This window comes from Schistocerca americana, chromosome 10 (genome assembly GCF_021461395.2).
Source record: "Schistocerca americana isolate TAMUIC-IGC-003095 chromosome 10, iqSchAmer2.1, whole genome shotgun sequence".
Lineage (NCBI taxonomy): Eukaryota > Metazoa > Arthropoda > Insecta > Orthoptera > Acrididae > Schistocerca > Schistocerca americana.
In genome coordinates, this window is record NC_060128.1 from 169,827,000 (window position 1) to 169,848,675 (window position 21,676).

The 21,676-nt window shown below is 40.0% G+C and overlaps 1 protein-coding gene across 2 annotated transcripts in view; it reads left to right on the forward strand.

Moving 5' to 3' along the window:
• Positions 1–20,886, forward strand: part of LOC124552506 — a 91,987-nt gene extending 71,101 nt beyond the window's left edge. For both annotated transcript variants that reach the window (XM_047126792.1, XM_047126793.1), the window contains 2 exons: positions 4,010–4,234; positions 20,290–20,886. In XM_047126792.1, the coding sequence (XP_046982748.1) occupies positions 4,010–4,234; positions 20,290–20,548 (484 nt within the window). In that variant the 3' untranslated portion in view covers positions 20,549–20,886. The remainder of the gene's footprint in view (positions 1–4,009; positions 4,235–20,289) is intronic.
• Positions 20,887–21,676: the final 790 nt, after the last annotated feature.

The following is a 21,676-nucleotide window of genomic DNA, read 5'->3' on the forward strand; positions in this document are numbered from 1 at the left end:
GGATGACACAGCAACTGCAGATAGATCCTGGTTTTCCTTATCAGGTACTGTTCAGTGATGAAGTCAGTTTCTTTATCAATGTTGTGGTGAAAAAGCAGAATCACAGATATTGATCAGACACAAATCTGCACTGGATTGAGTCGGCTCACAAAAAGTGACAGCCAGCCTATTGTGGTGTGTGGGGTACCAAAGTGGTGAGACCATTTTCTATTGAAAATTCATTAACAGCCAACGGTTATATGATCAAGGTGTTTCCTTAGCTATTAATGGAGGATGGGACATTTCCAGAATTCTTCCAGCAGTTGGAGCCCCATCACATTATGGACACAGTGTGAGGGCATACCTGTGTGAGCACTTTCCCCAATAGGGGATTGGTTATAGGGGTACAGTGGAGTGGCCACCTCATTCACCAAGTTCAACTCCTTTGGATTTCTACCTGTGGTGTCATGTTAAAGCACTGGTTTATGCTGTGAAAGTATGGGTTATTGTTCATGTTAAGCAGCTCATTGTTGATGTCTGTGGCAGCTCATTGTTGATGTCTGTGGTCAAATTCAGCTGGATAAGTTGGTCAGAATTCATCAGGACTGGGCTTGGAGGATAGCATTAATACTCAGACATAATGGACAGCATATTAAACCATTTCTGTAATTGTTGGTGTTCTCTCGGGAGTGTGTAGTGTCGGCTTAATGCCTTTTCAATACATAACACTCATGCTGCCACACATAACTGGTTATAACTCCAGAATGAATAAAGCTGTGTTCAAAATAACGTCATCATTTTTCTGGTGACGTTCTCTAGCTGTTTATATGTCACAGGACCACCTTCCCATTGGAAATTTTTGAGTTGAATCCAAGATGGCAGGTTTTAAGATGATCGCCATGTTGCTGACATAGCCTACAAGTCCCCCCCACCCCCCACCCCCCTCCCCGCAGGGGCTCGCTGCTCTTTGGTGCCGGCCGCGGTGGTCTAGCGGTTCTAGGCACTCAGTCCGGAACCGCGCGACTGCTACGGTTGCAGGTTCGAATCCTGCCTCGGGCATGGATGTGTGTGTGATGTCCTTAGGTTAGTTAGGTTTAAGTAGTTCTAAGTTCTAGGGGACTGATGACCACAGATGTTAAGTCCCATAGTGCTCAGAGCCATTTGAACCATTTTTTTGCTCTTTGGCGGGTTCGTGCTTGGCTATTGTGGGGCCCCAGCCTTTTCAGCATCTTTTTTCTTCTGTGCTGCAAGTCTGTCCTCTTGCTATTCCTTTTCCTCTTCCTTGGGGAACATGTCTAGGGTGTTTTTGGGAATGTGTTCCACATTTTCAATAGCTGCCATGAGAACAGTCTCCCCACTGTTTTTCATTCCTTTTCTCCTATCCTTCCTTCACTTTGTCATTTGAGGCTCTTCTTCTTCTTCTTCTTCTTCTTCTTTTTCTTTTTCTTTTTCCTCCATGTGCACTCCTGAAGGTTGGCCCACGCGTCTAACGCATAACAGGTGACTGGGTAATGTGTAATTCCTGGCTCCTGGTTGACAAGTAGGGTTTGCACGTACTCCCTGGTACAGGCCAGGCCCAGGGAGGGGTGATTGCCTGAGCTGCTACATTTCCAAATTGCCCATTGGTCCATCTGTCAGGTGTTCAGGATGCATGACCTGAAGTATGAAACAATCACCTAAGGTGGGTGAGCCCACCCTCTGAGGGTGGGCTCCCAGTTGGAAGGAGCACACCATTGGAGAAGCTGGCAATCGTGGTGGATTTTCTCGCAATGAGCCAATCATCTTCGCAGTCCATGTCTACCAATGTTAACAGAATGAAGCTCCCGATTCAAAAGACTCTCCCAGCTTCACCACGGTTCTTTGTGGTTTCACATACTGAAGGTGGTCAGTCCTTTGTCATGGTAAATCCATTTATTATTCAGGAAGGTGTTAATGCAACTGCTAACCCTGTGAAATCCTGCTCTTATTTATGCAATGGCACTTTGCTTTTGGAGACTACTTCTAATTCTCACGCACAACAACTACTTGCCACTTTGCTTCTCCACAGCTATCCCGTACGTGTTGAGGCCCATACAACTCTGAATTCTTCCTGTAGTGTTATTTACACTAGGCTGCTCAATAGTCTGACTGAGGCAGAAATCCAAACATACCTCTCTGATCAGGGTGTCATTGCCATCTATTGGATTATGAAAAAGGTAGCTGGATCCTTAGTGCCCACATGCAGTCTTTTTCTCACCTTCGATAGAGCAGTGCTTGAAAGATCAAAGCAGGCTATGAAGTTATCTCAGTCCGGTCATATCTGCTATTCCTGTGGCTCATCCTCAATAAGAAACTTTCTTTGTCCTCCCATGTGTCTTACCTGGCCGCCATCTGTATGCTGTCCCTCAATGTCCTATATGTCCTCAATGGTACTTCCCGGGGAGTGGATTGGGCCACCCTTCTCCATTTGTACTGATCCTTTGTCCGTTTGAAACTAGACTATGGGTGTTTCATCTATACATCTGCATGTCCATACCTCTTATGTCTTCTCAATACTATCCACCATCATGGCATCCATGTAGCCACTGACACCTTTTACACTAGCTCAGTTAAGGATCTGTATGCAGAAGCTGCCAAACTACCACTGTGACTTTCTCCTCAGCAGATACGCATGCCATTTGTCCGCCATGCAGAAAAACTATACAAATCATAAATGATAATTAATTGAAACCCTCAGCTGCCGACAGGTGTTGTTAATATACCTCGATGGGGACAGCTGAAAATGTGTGCCCCGACTGAAATTCGAACCCAGAATCTCCTGCTTACATGGCAGGTGCTCTATCCATCTGAGCCACCGAGGACACAGAGGAATAGCGCGACTGCAGACCCACATTCCCAACTGTCCTAATAGATATTTGCCCATCCACTCACTACTCGTGCACACTAATGAGTGGATGGGCAAATATCTATTAAGTACATTATGTATGTAGATTGTGGGCAGTTGGGAATGTGGGTCTCACGGGAAGCATGCAAGGGATAAGTCCCTGTAGTCGATGCAGTCCTCGCAACCAAACATCAAACGAACATCATGCCAGAACATGTTGAAGCTGTTACATATTCGAGCATACAAAGTAAGAATGATGCAAACATTAAAACCTACAGATCACTGATAGTTGTCTTGAACCAAATCTCTATTTCAACTCAAAGCACAATTTCACCTTAGCGAGTAGATGAACTCTCAAACCACATGCTATTGTTAAACAGACAATCCCAGGGAATGCTTTTAGGTGCCTCTGCATTATTTGGAAGTAGGCATTTTGTGTGCAGTTTTATGCCAATGGATTGTAGACCTCATTTTCTGTAACAACACAATCTCAAATGTGTGTAACAGAATTGTTGCAGACATTCATTTGGCACATACTACATGGTTTTCAATGTCATACATTGATGAAACTTTGGGACAATAATGTACTGTTTCCACAGGTTTATAACCTTCCAAATCGCCCAATCTGTCTACCCATTATTTTTATTTGTGGAGTAATTTAAAGGATAATGTCTACAGTAACAACCAACATACAATTGAAGAATTGTAAACAAACATTCTCAGTGCCATTGCAGAAATCACATCAAATGAATTGGCATTAAGTTTCCACAAATGTGTGGAATCGTGCTGAGTTGTTTAGCAATGTTTCTGCTGAACATTTTCTGCACCACCTGTGAACTGTTGACCTATGAAATGTTCAGTACATTGTTTTTCATAATAATAATAATAATAATAATAATAATAATAATTTAGTAACTGGTTTTCTGTATTTTCAAAAAAAGAGTGAATTGCCTGCATGTTGTTTACGAGACGTGGGGCCTCTTTATTTTGGCCACCGTGTATATCTGTCATTCCTTCCACCCCTCATCTCCATTGGATTGGAGTTTAATTTTGCAACACTTTTTCTTGTAACTCTGTTTCACAGATTACAACTAGAAATAGAATTCATTAAATTTCCTCTGCCAACGTGTTCCCAGATATATATGATAGCACACTTGTTTTTTCCAGACTGGACGTGTCAGGTTGCATAGGTCTCGGCAGAGCCTTCGTCCCCTGCCTCATTGGGCTACCGAGACTTCGCACATTGGTGATGGAACAGTTGGATTTTCAGAAGTTACGACCAGGTCTGAGCAGTATCCTCGAATTGTCCAGTGTGCGCTGCCTGATATTCAGCTATTCCCTCGTTACTGGAGTGCCGTTTGCCAAGTTTCCGAGAAAGCTTGTCAGTCTCAGGTAAGGAACTACATCCACATGAGCATTTTGCATTTAACACAAAAGTGGTAGGTAGAGGGTTGACAGAACTGGTGTCAGACTATTTTCCTACCATTCCATTTTCAAATAATACATGTGAGAAATGAACACCTTAACATTCCCCTTTAAGTTCAGACTTCTTTTATTTTATAAGAGACAGTTAAAAAGTTTGTTTGAATGCTGCGCACTCCAGAATCGGTACAACAATCGGGCAGAATCACAGTGAGCATTGAGGCAATCGTCCCACCGATGCACCGTGTTGTAGATAAGTGCTTGGTAAAACACTATGCCCTATTGCATGAAAAGGTACATAACTGCCTGCTGCACATCCTTGTCAGACACCAGGACTATAGGGTGAGTGCTCGAGTGTCTCCCACTAGAGCTGGCGTAACTTCTGCGGTGTGACATTTGTGATATGGGAATGTGCGTTATCATGATGCAGCAGCACCCCTTGTCACAGTTTTCCACAGTGGAGGTTTTTGACAGATGCGCTGCCGTATAAACATTCTTCATTCTCTGATGAATGCCTACTAGTGCTCATCCTTCACCGGGCAAGAAAAGAATAACAGCACATTGGTCATGTTTGGCCACATTTGTTAATAACGTTGCCACAGCTCACATCTCCTTATTTGCGACACATGTCAGAAAGACACGAATGCCACATTAATCGCTTGCCTAGATGTCAGGGCTTGTATAGCCATGTCAGAGTTGCACTGCGTTGCATATACGCTGCAGCAGTGCCCTCAAACGGTAGCTTATTGATTGTCACTTTCACGATGATGTTCATTTATCTCTCTGTAGGCAGAGTCACAAAGCGTTTTTGACATTTGGAGGAGAAATTTGGTGATTGTAATTTCACGAAGACTTGTTGCTGCTGAAAAAAATCCTGTTTTTTATAATGATTGTTGCCCCCAACTCACTTATCATATCTGTGACAACTGTGAGCAATGTTCTGAATGTCTTTATACAAGGGTAGTTGTGTATGCTCTGAGACTTTCGCATCAGCATAACAGAATAAAATGTTCTTGGCTTTCTAACCGTATCACACGATGCCCCAATCTCAGTTGACACAGCAAGAAAAGTGAGAAAATTTGTGTGAGAATAGTTAAGTTCATTTTAGTACTTCAGTTTGGTTGGATTGGAGAGCTTCTAATAGAGATTAAATGTTGTTTCTTCTTTACTGTAATATCCAAGCCTGACATTTTTTGAAAGCCTGCCGGAAGACATGGAACTCGATGACAACCCGTAGGCAGCACTATTATCAGGTTTATTCAGGAAGTAAAGAACATTTTGTTTTGTCATGTGGGCACGCCCCCTCACGACATCTGCTAACCTACCGCTGACCTTGGTACTCATTTGCTTCAATTTGGTGGCAGCTTACTGCTTACCTGTGTGAGTTTAAAATGTGTGAGATGCTCAGTGGTATCAGCTGTTTAAACGCGCAAAAATTTTGATCTGTTGAAATTTGCATTATACAACACAGAGGCACATATGTTGCATATAAATACTTTGAACTTTTTTATTCAATGAGATATGGGAGTAATTCATCCACAGCAGTAAGAGGTTCATTGGAACAGGACGTGTAAATACATGGATAGCACTTAAGGAAAACACAGAGGCCACATTTAAACACATCCTCAGGACCTTGGGAGTGGCAGAGCAAAGTGAGTTAACTTGTCCACAGCAGTCAAAGGGTTAACAGATACATTCAGCTGTCTAATCAGGGGCATGGTCACAGGACAAGTCAAGGGGTCTAAGCAACATTTTTCCTTAGTAAATAAGCAGGTATGTGACACCATTTATGTTCTTGGACAATGGGAGGATAACACCATGAATGAAAGGATCCAGAAACGTGGAGAGGATTGTAATCATGGGCTCAAACCCTCCGAAGCAACATTTTACTAACAAGGGAAGGCCACGGCATTTGGATCATGGATTTACGTCAAACTTTGTGCATCTTTAGGCCATTAAAACAACATAATGTGCAAGTAGTAATGTGCATTACTCTGACATTTTGAGAAAACTGCAAGAGAAGTTTTACACGTCTGTTATGTAACTGATATTTCTTTGCGGAGGGACTGGCTGAAAGAAGTAATTGTGGTCAGGTGGTTAGCATTTGTGCTGCTCGGAAAGAGAGCCGTGGACAAGGTGACAGTCCAAATCTTGCTAATACTTTTTAATCTATATTTGTGTCATCACTGGTCACATTATTTAACTTATATGACATATGAGAGGTAATATGGTGGAAAGAAAAACTACGTGCATTTTCATGAAGTTGTAGTGAATTTCATTTATTATTTGACTATTTATTATTTTTAATTAAATTTTGAAGGTCAAGGAACAGGCATGGAAATCCAAAGTCAAACCTCTATAAATAATGATATGAATGACATTATTTACAATCGGTAAGGTAGTAAGTCACAATGTGCTAGACCACAAGAGTAATGTACAATTACTCGTCGGATGTGCTTTCAACATCACATGCTGCAGGATGGTATTTGTCATATGGACATGGGAAACATAAATTGAAATGGCATCAACTACAGTGAATGAATGCCGTTATCCAGCATTTATGGGGTATGTTCAGAGTTTTTAAAGAAAGCCACACCTTGTTGACATTTGGAAAATTTTCTCTTTCTTCCAATAATTCAGATTAAAAATCAATTTGAGTGGTAGCTGAAGTGTCGCCTCATGCACAATCATCTTACGATGCTTGAACGCTAACCACTTGACCACCACGAACTCTAACGCCTGGCACCTAATCACAGATGTGTGTGCCATATAATAGATGCATAAAACATTTCTTGCAATTTTCTTGGAATTGCCAGAGTAGTGCACCATACTACTTGTACATTATGTTGTTTTAATAACCTAGTAAAGATGTACATAGTTTGAAGTAAATTTGTGATCCCAATGTTGTGGCCTCCGGTGGATATAGCAAACCACAGTGGAATGAAGACACATTCCTACAAGTCCGCAAGAGACTGAGCTCACGAGTTGAACAAAGCACTAACAAGTGCAGGATGTAGCGAAGTTGCACAGCAATACAACAGTTCCAAATCGGTAACCACTGGAGACAGGAAACAACAAACAACATGGCTGTGCAGTGGCACGATATGAACAGCTACGAAGTACAGCAAGGAGTGAGATGCACCATAAGCCCAGACCACAACTCGGCAGCAGACACTCGACACTGGGTGGCGCCATGTAACGCACATACCTCGGCAGTGGGTGCCCTTACAACGGTGGCCTGCAGCCACCCGCTTGAACCCGTAGTGCCTCTGACATGTCCATGTCTTTGCTAGGTAGGGCATCTGAATCACTGTCAGATACAAAACTCCCAACATGGAAAAATACCTGGCACTGGTGGGACTCGAATTTCAATCCTCCACATTGCAATCAGACATTCAGATTACCCACCTACAGATGTGGATGCTGACTGTGTCATGTTACTTACTGCATTGTCAATGAATGATGCTCGTGAATGAAAACTGTAAAACAAGTAGAAACACTTAGCATCGTTGGACTACTTTGAAGAAGCACAAAGTCCTCAGGAAACACACACACACACACACACACACACACACACACACACACACGGAAGAGCCAAAGAAGCTGGTACACCTGCCTGATATAGTGTAAAGGCCTCTGCGAGAATGCAGAAGTGCCGCAGCATGATGTAGCATGGACTCGACTGATGTCTGAAGTAGTGCTGCAGGGAACTGATACCATGAATCCTGCAGGGCTGTCCATAAATCTGTTAAGAGTACAAGAGGATGGAGATCTCTTCTGAACAGCATGCTACAAGGCATCCCAGATATGCGCAATAATGTTCATTTATGGTGTGTTTGATAACCAGCAGAAGTATTTAAACTCAGAAGAGTGCTCCTGGAGCCACTCTGTAGCAATTCTGGACATGTGAGGTGTTGCACGGTTCTGCTGGAATTGCCCAAGTCCCTCGGAATGCACAATTGACATGAATGGATGCAGGTGGTAAGACAAGGTTCTTACGTATGTGTCACATGCCAAAATCTTATCTAGACATATCGGGGGTCCCATATTACTCCAACTGCTGACACAGTGTGTCCATGGATTCATGAGGTTGTCTCCATACCTGTACACGTCCATCCCCTTGACACAATTTGAAATGATACTCGTCTGACCAGGCAACATGTTTCCAGTCATCAGCAGTCCATTGTCGGTGATGGCAGGCCCAGGCAAGGCATAAGACTTTGTGTCGTGCAGTCATCAAGGGTACACGAGTGGGCCTTAGGCTCCGAAAGCCCATATCGATGATGTTTCATTGAATGGTTTGCACGTTGACACTTGTTGATGGCCCAGCATTGATATCTGTAGCAATTTGCAGAAGGGTTGCACTTCTGTCATGTTGAACAGTTCTCTTCAGTCGTAGTTGGTCCCATTCTTGCAGGATTATTTACTGCCGGCAGTGATGTCGGAGATCTGATATTTTACTGGATTCCTGGTACACTCGTGAAATGGTCGTACAGGAAATCCCTACTTCATCACTACTTTGGAGATGCCATGTCCCATCGCTTGTGCACCGACTATAACACCACATTCAAACTTGCTCACACCTTGATAACCTGCCATCGTAGCAGCAGTAATCGATCTAACAACTGTGCCAAACCCTTGTCATCTTATATAGGCATTACCAACTACAGCGCTGTTATTCTGCCTGTTTACATATCTCTGTATTTGAATATGCATATGTACCAATTTCTTAGCTTCTTTGGCGCTTCTCTCTCTCTCTCTCTCTCTCTCTCTGATGAGGTTAATAAAATGTCATTCAGATTTATTTTTTTCTTTGAATACACTTATATGTGTATGTTTTGTGTTGAATATTATGATCTGTGAGAAGTTTGATGTTATCCAGTTGATATTGTATATGTTTATGGACAATGTGTGTGCGTGCATGCGTGTGTGCGCGCACACACACACACACACACACACACACACACACACACACACAGGAGTTCTTCATATATTCTCCAAGAGAAATTATCATAGCTGTATTATATTTGCTTAAAGCAATAACTACCCAAAGAAGAAAGAAAGTCCTTCATAGCTGCATACAAGGCGATGGCTGAGCAACAAAAATATAAATATAGTGACTCGATGATTGTGACAGGACAGAGAACTACTCAGGAACCTGTAGACACAGGCTAACAGCCATCAACAGCAAGTCACTGAGTGTGAACAGGAGGTAAACAACACAAGACAACAGACAACGGAGACATCACTGCAGAGTAGTAAGTCCTAATGTGTAATCCAAACTGACAACCTAGGGTGTAGCAAATATTAAACAATCATTGGGTTATGAGAACAATACAAGGGAGAAGTGCAATCACAACAGGACAGAGCCTCTGCACTGCCAGCTTTAAACAGCAGCCGAAAGCACTTATCAGCCAGCAAGATGGGCGCGCTGTAGTGGCCTGTGCTGCAGCAGCAACACCAACACTCATGGAAGTGCTGCACAGTTCCTGTCACAAAAATCCACGTCTTCTGGTGAGCTTTCAAAACTGCTAGGCTGCGATACCAGATTTTGTGTTTGACAAAATTCGAGGGACCTACCTGGCATGCACTTCTTTTTATAGCCCAGATCTGTACTAACAATCTCTTACAACACAGTTCTTGAAATATCTGGAAAGAATGAGTGCAGTCCACTAATTTTGAAATGCCTGTCTTCTTGCATTTTCTTTGTTTCGATTTTGCTTTGAGTCCGTCAGTCACCGTTGAGGAAATATCTGGAAAGAATGAGTGCAGTCCACTAATTTTGAAATGCCTGTCTTCTTGCATTTTCTTTGTTTCGATTTTGCTTTGAGTCCGTCAGTCACCGTTGAGGGCTGGTACAAGCGACTTTCGTCAAGAATTCTTCCGTCTGCCATTAAACATAATACACCAGTTCTGAACTGATGCATCATTCATCACATTACTGTAAACCTCAGTTATCAGTCCATAAATTTGCAAAAATCCTCATTTCATTATCTTGAAACAATCACGAAATATGACAATTGTTTGGACCACATGATTCTCGATGTGCAGGTACAAATTTTTCTTGCTGCACGTGACCGTCTGGCAAATATAAAAACTAATAACACAAGAATGAAATGAAATACCATTCTTCTCTCACTTTTAAATAAAATTAACCAGACACGAAGTTTACACAATGCGGTTTTACCACCACAAAGTCTTTAAAATTTTCTGCAGTGCTTTACTTAATTTGCAAATAACAAAAAGGAATTCAGTACTTTATTTAACCACGATATCACTCTGTAAGATATGGAAATATCGCATTCTTTCACAAACAGTTTTCTTAAAATCGAGGAAAAAATGCAGCAGTCCCAGTTTGTAAGCCAGGCAAAAATTCCATCTTCTGTTAACCACTGTAGACCAATCAGTCTCACTAATCTGCTTTGCAAATTACTGTAGAGAATTGTGGATCAAGAATCATGAAAATTTTTGTCCACCTATCACTGTGACTTCCTGAATAGTCAGTCAACAACTGATCACCTTGTCCTGTTGGAATTGGCAGCCCGGCATGCTTTTACCAACCACCTATTCGAACCTTGGTCTCTCTGTACCGTTTTTATGTCTTAGACTTCCCTCTATAACCTAACTGATAACTCCTGAAAAGCTCAGGATGTGATCTCTCGACCAATATCTTTTTTAAGTTGACCTCTACCATAACTTCCTTTTTTCCCACCAGTTTAATACCATTCCTCTTCTTTAGGTATATGATCTAATCTTCAGCATTCTTTGGCAGAACTACACTCCAAAAGTTTGTTATTTTCTTCTCTGAACTGTTTACTGTCCATGTTTCCCTTATGTGCAAGGCTACACTGAAGACAAATTCCTTCAGAAAAGATTTCCTGCCTGTTATATTTGTACTCAGTGCTCAAATTTCTGTTTGCAGAAGTGCATTTTATATCCTCTCTGTCACTGTCTGCTATTTTGCTGCCCAAATAGCAAAACTTGTTTGATACTTTTAGTATCTCATTTCCTGGTATTATACTCCCAAGATCGCCTGATTTAATTAAACTGTGTTCCATTATCTTTGTTTTATTTTTTGTTGATGTTCATCTTATAACCTCTTCTCAAGGTGGTGTCAAGTCTGTTCAACTGTTCTTCCCAGTCTTTTGCTGTCTCTGACAGAGCTACTGTGGTGTCAACAGCAATTTGCAAAATTTTTATTTCTTCTACCGGGACTTTAATTCCCCTTTCCAAATGTGTCTTGATTTCCTTCACAGCTTGCTCTACATACACATTGAATAACATCAAGGATAGGGTATAATCCTGTCTTTCTTAATTTTCCACTACAGCTACATGCACCTTACTGATGTCTTTTTTCCACATGCATAAAGCTGCAGTATCACCTGGAATCACCATATCTTGACCATACTCCGCCGCTAGGATTTCAGAGGCACTTTCTGTCTCATATATGGAAGAATAGCATCATTCAGGGATTGCTGTTAAGTGTTACAGTATTCCTTATGGCCATCAATGTAATTGTGCAATCAGTGAGTGTGGTGGGTGCACCTGTTCTCTGTGTTGAGAACTTTTGCATTTGTTTCAGCTCCTGTGACTTTAGCTGAGCATTAACTTCAAGCAGCTGTACAGAAGTCTCCTTGGGTTCTCTTTCGTTGCTTTCAGTTTTCCCCTCGCTAAAACACAGAAGGTGCCTTTTTGCTATCACATCATGCTCCATTCAGATAGGAGCTCTGTTTGGAGAATGAATGCCTTGAGGTATGCAGTACTGTTTTTTGGTTCCTCTCTTAAGGGGGATGTAATGGAAAATGTAAACATTTATTTAAAAAATCATTAAAGCCATATTTATTAATGTACAAACATAAAAATTTGATTGTGTAAAGCAAAAAAAGCTGTGTTTTAACGGAAAATATATTATAAAATATGCAGGATTAATATTTTGCAGAAATTTGAATTTTTTTATTGTCTTTTTATAAAAAGACATAACTCAAATTCTAATCATGCAATTAATCTGAAAATTTTATTGTAGTGTCCTGAGAAGGTTATAAGACCATTGAGCTACAGTTATTAATTTATGGTACAAATTATATCATTAACAGAGATTTTAATTTTGCACATCCAAAATTCTTTTTTTCCCCTACATACAGTCATCTAAAAATAAGAATGTGATAGCAGGATCTCATATTTTTTAGTTCCAGGGAGACAGCAACATGTTGTGAACAGTTCCTGAAAATTTGATAGCATTGGCACATATACTTTTTGAGAAAAGGCTTGTAATAACATAAAAAATGTAAAACAGAGAAAATGAGGTTCAAAGATTTTCTTCTTATACTTCTACATGTAATAAGCTTAGCTCAATTTTAAAATCGTCCTTACTGATACTCCTCATCCTCCAGGTTTCTCTTCTCTTCTCTCCTCTTTGACTCTGCCTCGCCTGTATTTGCAGGTAAGACACTGATCTGTTGGCTTTCTTGACCCTGCTCTCATCAATGGTGTAAAATGCTTTTGTTGTAAACACACCAGGACCTATACCAACTCTCTTCAGCACTTCAGTTCTGCTATTATTTCCATTATTGTAACATAAAACTGCACCGTAGACACCTATTTTGAGTACTTCAAGAACACAGAATGTCCTTTTTTATCATCTAATCCAAATTAAATTATTGAGGCTTTCATTTGCATTTTGTGTCATTCTGTGAAGACACTTCCTCAATAAATCAGGGTTTGCAAGAAACCTGAATGTGGGCTTAATTGCATTCATAACAGGTTCTGGCAATGAATTTTTATGAGAATACATATCATTTCTGTTGTTGAACTTACACCAATCGTCTTTCGGACACAGATTGTGCATTGGTGTTTGGTCAGTGGAAAGTTTGTGGAAAAAAAATTTCCCACACAGTATGCCTCATTGCCTCTAATTTTTTTCTAGTTAGTTTTCCAAAAAATAACTAAAGAGAATAAATTTCTTTCAGAGTAAGCCTGCCCTTTCCTCCTAGCAGTTTTCCAGCCTCAAGCACTTCACCTTTCTTCTCTTTCAGCAGTGGCCAACACATTCCAACTTTTCTATTGTTATATTGTACAGATTTTTATCTATTACAGCTTTGAATGAAGAGGAATCCCCATCACCGAGGTGTTTAGTATATCTAACACCATAATGGTCCTCAGATCTGGAGAACACCCTCACAACTGCAGCAGCCTCCATGCCCCCATTTGAGCCACTATAATTTTTAGAGAATGCTACTGCCTGCTGTTCTTGCCACAGTTTCTCATTGTCTTCATTGTTGGACATTTTCCTTGTTGCACGCTGGTGGCAGTATTTAGACATAATTTCTACATCTAAAACTGTACCTGTGTCAGTACTAATAACAGATGCAACTCCATACAGAGATGTGTGACCCCCTTTCATCCAGGTCCCATCTATAGACACACACACACACACACACACACACACACACACACACACACACACACACACACACACAGGTCAGTAACATTTGTAGGAGATTCATTGTCATGAATATCTACCCCAGGATCTATTTCTTTTTGGTCTATTTCTACCAATTTATCCACTGCTTGCTTCATAGAAACTTTGGCAGTATCGCATACAGTATCAGAAATTTATTATTTTTTCAAACCTTGTACGAGGTAGAGGTATGTTCAGAAAACACAATAAATCACCTCCTTCCCTGCCCTGTCCAAGGCATCTCATAGCAGATGCTAACCTAAAATTGCTTTCATAGGTAAGTGTCAGTTTTTTTTAGAGGAGGAAAATGAAAATTTTTTCATCGTCACACAAATTAATTTAAAATCACAAGCTATTCCCACTCATCTTTCTTCAACAACAATCAAGCATTCCATATTTTTACACCTAACAGATGAACATGACAACTTTATAGCTTGTCAGAGAAGCTCTAAATTAGTGACTGAATCCAGTGGAATCCATATCAACATCATTCATGCACCTGTACAATTCTCCTGCCCCAAGTTTCAGTGTTGCGGCTGAGAGCTTATGCTCTTCATTTTGAGCGGCTTCCTCTTTTTTTGTTGTTAAACTGATTTCCATGAAACCCTCCATTTCCTAAACACTGTTTTTCCACCACACATTATGCATAAATCTTGACTTCCAGGTAAAGGTTTCTGAATTCAACCTTCCACCTACTAATGTGTTAATATTGTCAAAAAATAAATAAACCGCATGCAAGAAAGGTTTCAGGCAAAGATAAAGATGTCAGCCAGAGACATAGAAAGAAAATAGCCTTTACACTGACAAAAATTCTGCTGAAGCAAGCAGTTTCCCAAATGTTGGAAAAGGTGGGATTGGCTGCCAGTGCAGAGCTAGTCAGTGTAACAATTTAAAGGCATTTCTAAAGCTGCTATCATGATAAAATTCACACACATCATAGATTAAACTGTGTAGATCAAGAAAATAACATCTTTGAAAAATTGATTTTTTGGACCAAAATCCATTACATCCCCCCTTAAAATAAATGCTGTTATCCTATATGTCAGCTTACAACATGTTGTATGAGGAAGCTTAATTTTCCCACATGTCCTGAAATGCAAATTGTTTCACTGTCCTAAACTCCTTTACGGCACTGATTTTGTACGAACTGAACTATAGATGCCAGATGTTTGTTTCAGCAGCAATGTCTCTTTGATCCAGTTTGCCATTGTGTGGTAAGGCTAGCCTCTGTACAAGCCCCTTTGATTGTCGTCTTGCCTTTGCAATTTCAGTGCTGGCAACTGCTGCTCAGTTCCGTATCATTGTCTTCGTCTTCTTCTTCTTCTTCTTCTTCTTCTTCTTCTTCCTTTTTATGGGACTTGGTGTAACAACTGTTCTATGTTAATGGACCATCATTATTTGTGCCATCTCTTCTTGGATTTCCGGGGACTTTTTGTCCTCCTCATGATCTTTCCATTATCTCCATATTTAATATATGAGAAACTATCAGTCTCGATTGCGGTAATGAAACCAACCTTTATCTGGGTTTCATCCCAAATAATTTAGCCTTCTTCCAAAGATATACCTGAATCTATAATTTGTCTTGGGCATGGACTAGAAATAAAACTAAAACAGCCTGAATACGCATTTTAAACTTTTTAAAAATGCGGTACATAAGTATTACGTCAACATCAAGACTTGACTTAAGCTCTGGCGTGCGCCTCGTCTCCATGGAAGCTGTGCAGTGGGCCTCTGGAGCTCACGTGAAACTAAGTAGGACTAGGTAACACACTGCAAATCAACATGGCAGGGAACATTCTGCATGTCTACCGTAACTCTAGAGTCCATCTATGCCCTGGAATGGTCCCGTTATTCAGTGGTGTTTGTGTGGACCCCAGAACATGTCTGAATCCCAGGCAACGAACTTGCCGACAGGCTGGCCAAACAGGCTACGTGGAAACTGCTTCTGGAGATGGGCATCCCTGAACCTGACCTGTGTTCTGACTTATGCCTTACTTCACGGAAGCTCTTCTGCGAGGTTCGCAGAAGAGCTTCTGTTAAGTTTGCAAGGTAGGAGACGAGGTACTGGCAGAATTGAAGCTGTGGGGACGGGTCGTGAGTTGTACTTGGGTAGCTCAGTTGGCAGAGCACTTGCCCGCGAAAGGCAAAGGTCCCGAGTTAGAGTCTCGGTCTGGTGCACAGTTTTAATCTGTCACGAAGTTTCATATCGGCGCACACTCCACTGCAGAGTGAAAATCTCATTCAGGTGGGACCTTTGTTTTCCTCCAGCTACTGGACATGGTTTATTGTTTGAGGGATGTAAGAGATTCTAGTTAACAGAGGGGCTAATTCAGCCACAGTTTTGGTGTAGAGTCTGATAGGGATTCCATTGGGGCCCTGGAGCTTTGTTCAGTTTTAACAATTTCAGCTGTTAGTGTCAGTGACAAACATCTATTTCCCTCATCTTCTTAGTGGTATGCGAATTAAATTGGGGCAATACTCCTGTAAAGGAACATTTGAAAACAGAATTAAACACTTCTGCTTTTGCTTTGCAACCCTCTATTTCAGTTGCTGTCTTGCCCATGAGTGACTCCACGCTAACTTTGATGCCACTAACTTAAACACCCAGAATTTCTTATTTTGTGAAACATCATTTTGACAATATTCTGCTACAGTAGTCACTGAAGGCTTCATGCATTACTCTCTTGACTATCAAACTTGTTTCATTCAGCATCTCTCTGTCTATACCCCTAAACTTATTTTTTTTGCACGTTTTCTTCTGTAGCCTTTGTTTCTTTATAAGTTTCTTTACTGTGACTGTGTAGCAGGGGGGGGGGGTCTCTCCCCCACCATGAAGCGTTTTGCTGTGTACATATCTATCCTGTGCAAGGTTTATTATTTTTTTAAAAAATTGGACCCTAGTTCCTCTATGTGCTCTTGTCCCATGCTAAAAGCTTCAAGTTTCTCATTGAGGTGTGACATTACTCCTTTTTTTCTCTCTTGTTTAAAATTGCCCTTTGTACTTGGGTAATCATAGTTGACATAACTGCCGTACGATCACTGAAACCAGTTTCGATGTGGACTTCCTCAAAGAGGTCAGGTCTGTTTGCTACCATTAGATCTAAATATATCTGTCGTGATCGGAATTCTGAACTACCTGTTGTAGGTAGTGTGCAGCATTTAGTAATGTTTCACTGGATGTCTTCTCACACCCACCTCTAACAAAACTATACCTGTCCCAATTGATTGTTTGATGATTAAAGTTTCCTCCAATGATTATAGTACAATTAGCAAACTTATGCACAAATGAACTGAGGTTTTCTTTAAAGCTTCTGGTTACATCATGAGGTGAGTCTGGTGCTTGATAGGACCCTATTATAATTTTATGCCTACCCTTGACACTGAGTCCTGCCCAAGCCACCTCACATGCAGCTTCAGTTTCTGTCTCAGTGGATTTGACTTTCTTGTCTACTTTGACAAATACTCCACTTCCATTACTCATGTTGCTGTCCTTTCAGTATACTCTTAAATTTTCTCCAAAGATCTCACTACTGTCAACTTCAGGTTTTAACTAGCTTTCTGTGCATAGTATTATATGAGCTTTAGTGCTTTTTAGGAGTGCTTCAAACTGGCACTTGATTGCAAATACTTTGGCAGATAACCACAAGAATTTTAATACTCTCACTGTGGCAGGCATTTCTTTTGATCTTGCACTGATACTTCTGAGTTTCCTACAGCTATTATAATCTGGATTGGATGTAGAGTTGCCTAATCTAAAAAGCTCTTTTGTTGCACCCCACACACAGTCAGCTACCTGGTTAGCAGCCTCTGATGTGTAGTGCACACCTGATCCATTTAAGGAGACCCTAGAGCGCAAGTCTAGGAACTCGCAGCCTAACTTGTCACAGAGAATGTGATTCAAGCCTTCTACTCGACTCAGAACCAGGAGTCCACAGTCAGCTCTGGGGACAATGCTGCAAATTGTGAGCTTCATTGAAACTTTGTGAGCAAGGCTGATATTCTCATCTGTCTCTGCTAGTCATTGGAATGATTAAAGTATGACCTTGAAGCCCAGGGAACAGGTGTCATTTGTTGAGATTGGATTACATTAGGAAATTTGTGCACCACAACCACACAAGTACTGCAAACCAGGGAAACTCCGGTATTGGTTGTATAAATTTTAAACTATTTTTTTATTATTGCATATTGTTTTCAATCGGACTGCTCATCTTCAGTGCTAAAATGAAATAAATCACACAGTCAAACGTAGACAATCAATGCGCAAACATCCATCAATCTGCAAAAGAAAACATTTGAGTTTCACAAGGGAACATGCATACTAAGACTAAATCCAATGGACTTGTATAATAATGCACCAAATATAACTTCAAACATAGGTGTTAATAGTGAAAAGATTCTAATTAAGCCAGCTGCTTACAAAAACTTATGCAGCTAAGCTCCATGTTTGTATGGACACCATCAGTGTCCTCTGTATTGAATATATTTATAGTACACAGTATTTGTTAGTACGTCTGAAGAAAATAGGTTGTACAGAGATTTATATTAATCAAAATACAGAATTATAGAATTAAAAATATTGTATCTTGTAAAAAAACATAGTGCAAAATTACACAAACACAAACAATTTCAAATTGCTTGTGTACCAATAGACCTGTCTTTTCTAGAAATATGTGTCAACGAAACCATGATATTAGTAACACTGTAGCAGATATTAAAAAAATACATATCTTTCTTATTAAAATATTTTGTCCATCTGGAACTGAAAGCCAAAACAAGATCATACAACTATGCCCTCTGGTGTGTCAAATCCAAATAAATCTATTTCAATTTCATTTTATAAATTATTTACAAGCTAGTGTGAAAAAATTATAGATGCAAGAACTTTTATTCTTTCAGTAAACCAATATTTGCATTATGGACGAACTGTTTCAAAAATATTTACTTGCAGATGCTGACCAATAGATGTATTGATACAGTTTGCTTTTTGTGATGTTAATATTAACTGTTTATACTAACAAATGTAAATTATGAAAAATATTGTAACCTACACTGATGTTACTGATCATTAGAAATAGTGTGTATCAAGTTAGCAAAACAAAGGTGTACAGATAATCCGTACGGTAAACTTCTCATATTGTGAGCAACTATAGTGGCACTGTATAAGTACTCACCCAAAGATGCGTTAATATTTTCCTGGGAGACTGATGGACTTCTAATTTTTAAACTTCAGGAGCCAGACAGCCCATGAAGAACTCCGAGAGGACACTGTCAGGCAGTTTTTGACTGCAGAATATCGCCATGTCTGAGGGGTTCTAGATATCTGCCCTTAAACCCTGTATGCAACAATTTAAGCTGTGATGTTAAATCTGGGAGAGCATGCCAAATGTGCCACAAAATTAGATCCCTCCACTGTACCTTTTCTGTTTAAAGCCACATACTCACAATACCTCACCTCTAGCTTTCTTCCTGTTAGTCCTATATCAATAGCATTATATTCAGCACGAGAACTTATATAGACTCCCGATTCCTGCAAATAGTTGAATATGTGGATGTTATTGACTAAGAGGTTTCTGTTGTAAAGGAAACCACTATATTTTGTTTCTTAAAAAGTGAAGCTGTTCTCATGCCAATAGTCCCATAATACAGCATAGTGATATTTCTTAGCTTGCCCTACATTATTTTCAGGATTCTTTTTTTGCTCTTTTGCTCTTTGCAATTTTGTTGTACATGTTCATTGGGATGATTATTTTTTCCAGCAGTATACTGTATTATTTTAAGTTCCGACTCGTAGTCTGAGTTTGACAAAGGTAGTTTAAAAATTCTGTTAAAGGCAAAATGGAGAAAGGCTTTCTTATGTGAATAGTGGTGATTAGAATTGGTCTAGAATAACATCTCTATATGTTGCTTTTCTGAAGATTCTGAATACATGCCTGCCATTATCATTCTTTATAGTTAGATGCAGAAAACTGATAGAGCCCATTGTGCCAATTTCCATTGTGAAGACGATTTTTTCATGAAGACAATTTAATTTGTTCAGAATTTCATCAATATCGGATCTATTGCCTTTGATAAGCAAGAGTGTATCACCTGCATATCTGTAATAATATGTTATCTTCTTAGCATAATTGAGGTGCTGGTGAAAACACTTTATTTGTAAATGATTGATGAAGATATCTGCTAGAAAGACCTGATATGGCACTTCCCATGCTAATACCATTTTTATATATATTTTTCCGTCAACTGAAGCTGTAATTTCGATGGTTTGCAAGGAGTCATGTGTTCCAAATACGTACATTGTACAGAAGAGTAGTCTCACAAAGTTATCATTTAGCTTGCATTATTACACTTGCATCTTTTGCAGACTTTTACCCTCTTTCTGTCCCTGTTTACTCTCTTTCTCTCTTTTGCACCTTCTTTCAGATTATTTTTTTGAGCGTAAATAAGATCCTGCACATAAGTAATTGCAGTCTGCCAGCAATATTATTGTGCAAACATTTGTCATATAGATATATTTCTGTTGGATGGAATCATTGTCACATTAACAATAGTACTTCCATTCGTGTCGCAGGAAGCTGATAATCAAAGGGTGTCGAGGTGACCCTAAAGTTGTTGATGGTCTGAGTGAGCAGATGCCCAGTCTTGAAGTCCACGGCACCATTGAAGAGGAGGAGCCAGTTTACAACATGGAGGATCACGAGAGTGACGAGGAACTTGCAGAAGAAGAGAATGCCGAACCTGGTGATGTAGGTGAAGCACATAATGACAGTTTTGAGAGTGATGAAGATGGTGACGGTTATAGTACCAGTATCAGCAGTGATAATGAGTGAAATAACAGTATTTGCGCTGAAAACAGCCTATTTCTTCCCTTTTTAGATGATACAATATTTAAAGGGAACTTTAACTCTTAATACCAACTACATCTTGGCTTTACCTGTGTAACTGGATGAAAATTTAATACTCCTCAACTATTGTTACTGGGCTGTGTGTGTCATAGTGGACTCTTAAGCTGTCTAGTGCTGTGAAACCCGAGATTGCTTTTTTTAACATTGTTATTAAGTTGACATTCCAGTAAAATCGTATTAATAATGATAAAAACTGTTTTGAAGTAAGATAATTACAAATATGTTTAAGGAACATGCAGGTGGAATATAATCATTTACAGTAATGTTGTTTCAGTCTCTGTTGCAATGATTGTTATTGTGGTCTTCAGTTCAGAGACTGGTTTGATGCAACTCTCCATGCTACTCTATCCTGTGCAAGCTTCTTCATCTCCCAGTACCTACTGCAACCTACATCCTTCTGAATGTTTAGTGTATTCATCTCTTGGTCTCCCTCGACGATTTTTACCCTCCACGCTGCCCTCCAATGCTAAATTTGTGATAACTTGATGCCTCAAAACATGTCCTACCAACCAATCCCTTCTTCTAGTCACATTGGATTTGAAATATCTTTTATTTATTTGAAGTGATAAAATGGCAACATTAATGATCTAGCAACTCTAAAATAGCACTCACAGAATTAGAATGTACTGTGTAGGAAACAGCTAAGAAGAATGCGCATGACTGCAGATGGTCTTCGGTCCTGGTCACCAGATAAATACCACCTTACTGCGAAATGTCATTGGCAGTCTTGTTGTATTTTGTTGTGGTCTTCTAGCTTCTTTTATTTTATATACACCACTCTTAGAGAAAAAGTCTAATGATCATAGATGAAGATGTCACACCTCTGTTGTAAGCTAAAGCAGATGGATAAGCGCTACCACAGGTAATGTTTTGACCGAATGAAATAAAAGGTGGGTTGTGATGAAAACATACATCATTGCATACAGAGTAGCAGAATGAATAAGCTATTGGAACACTCCCCCTACACACACACACACACACAGACAGACAGACAGACAGACAGACAGAGAGAGAGAGAGAGAGAGAGAGAGAGAGAGAGAGAGAGATTATTCT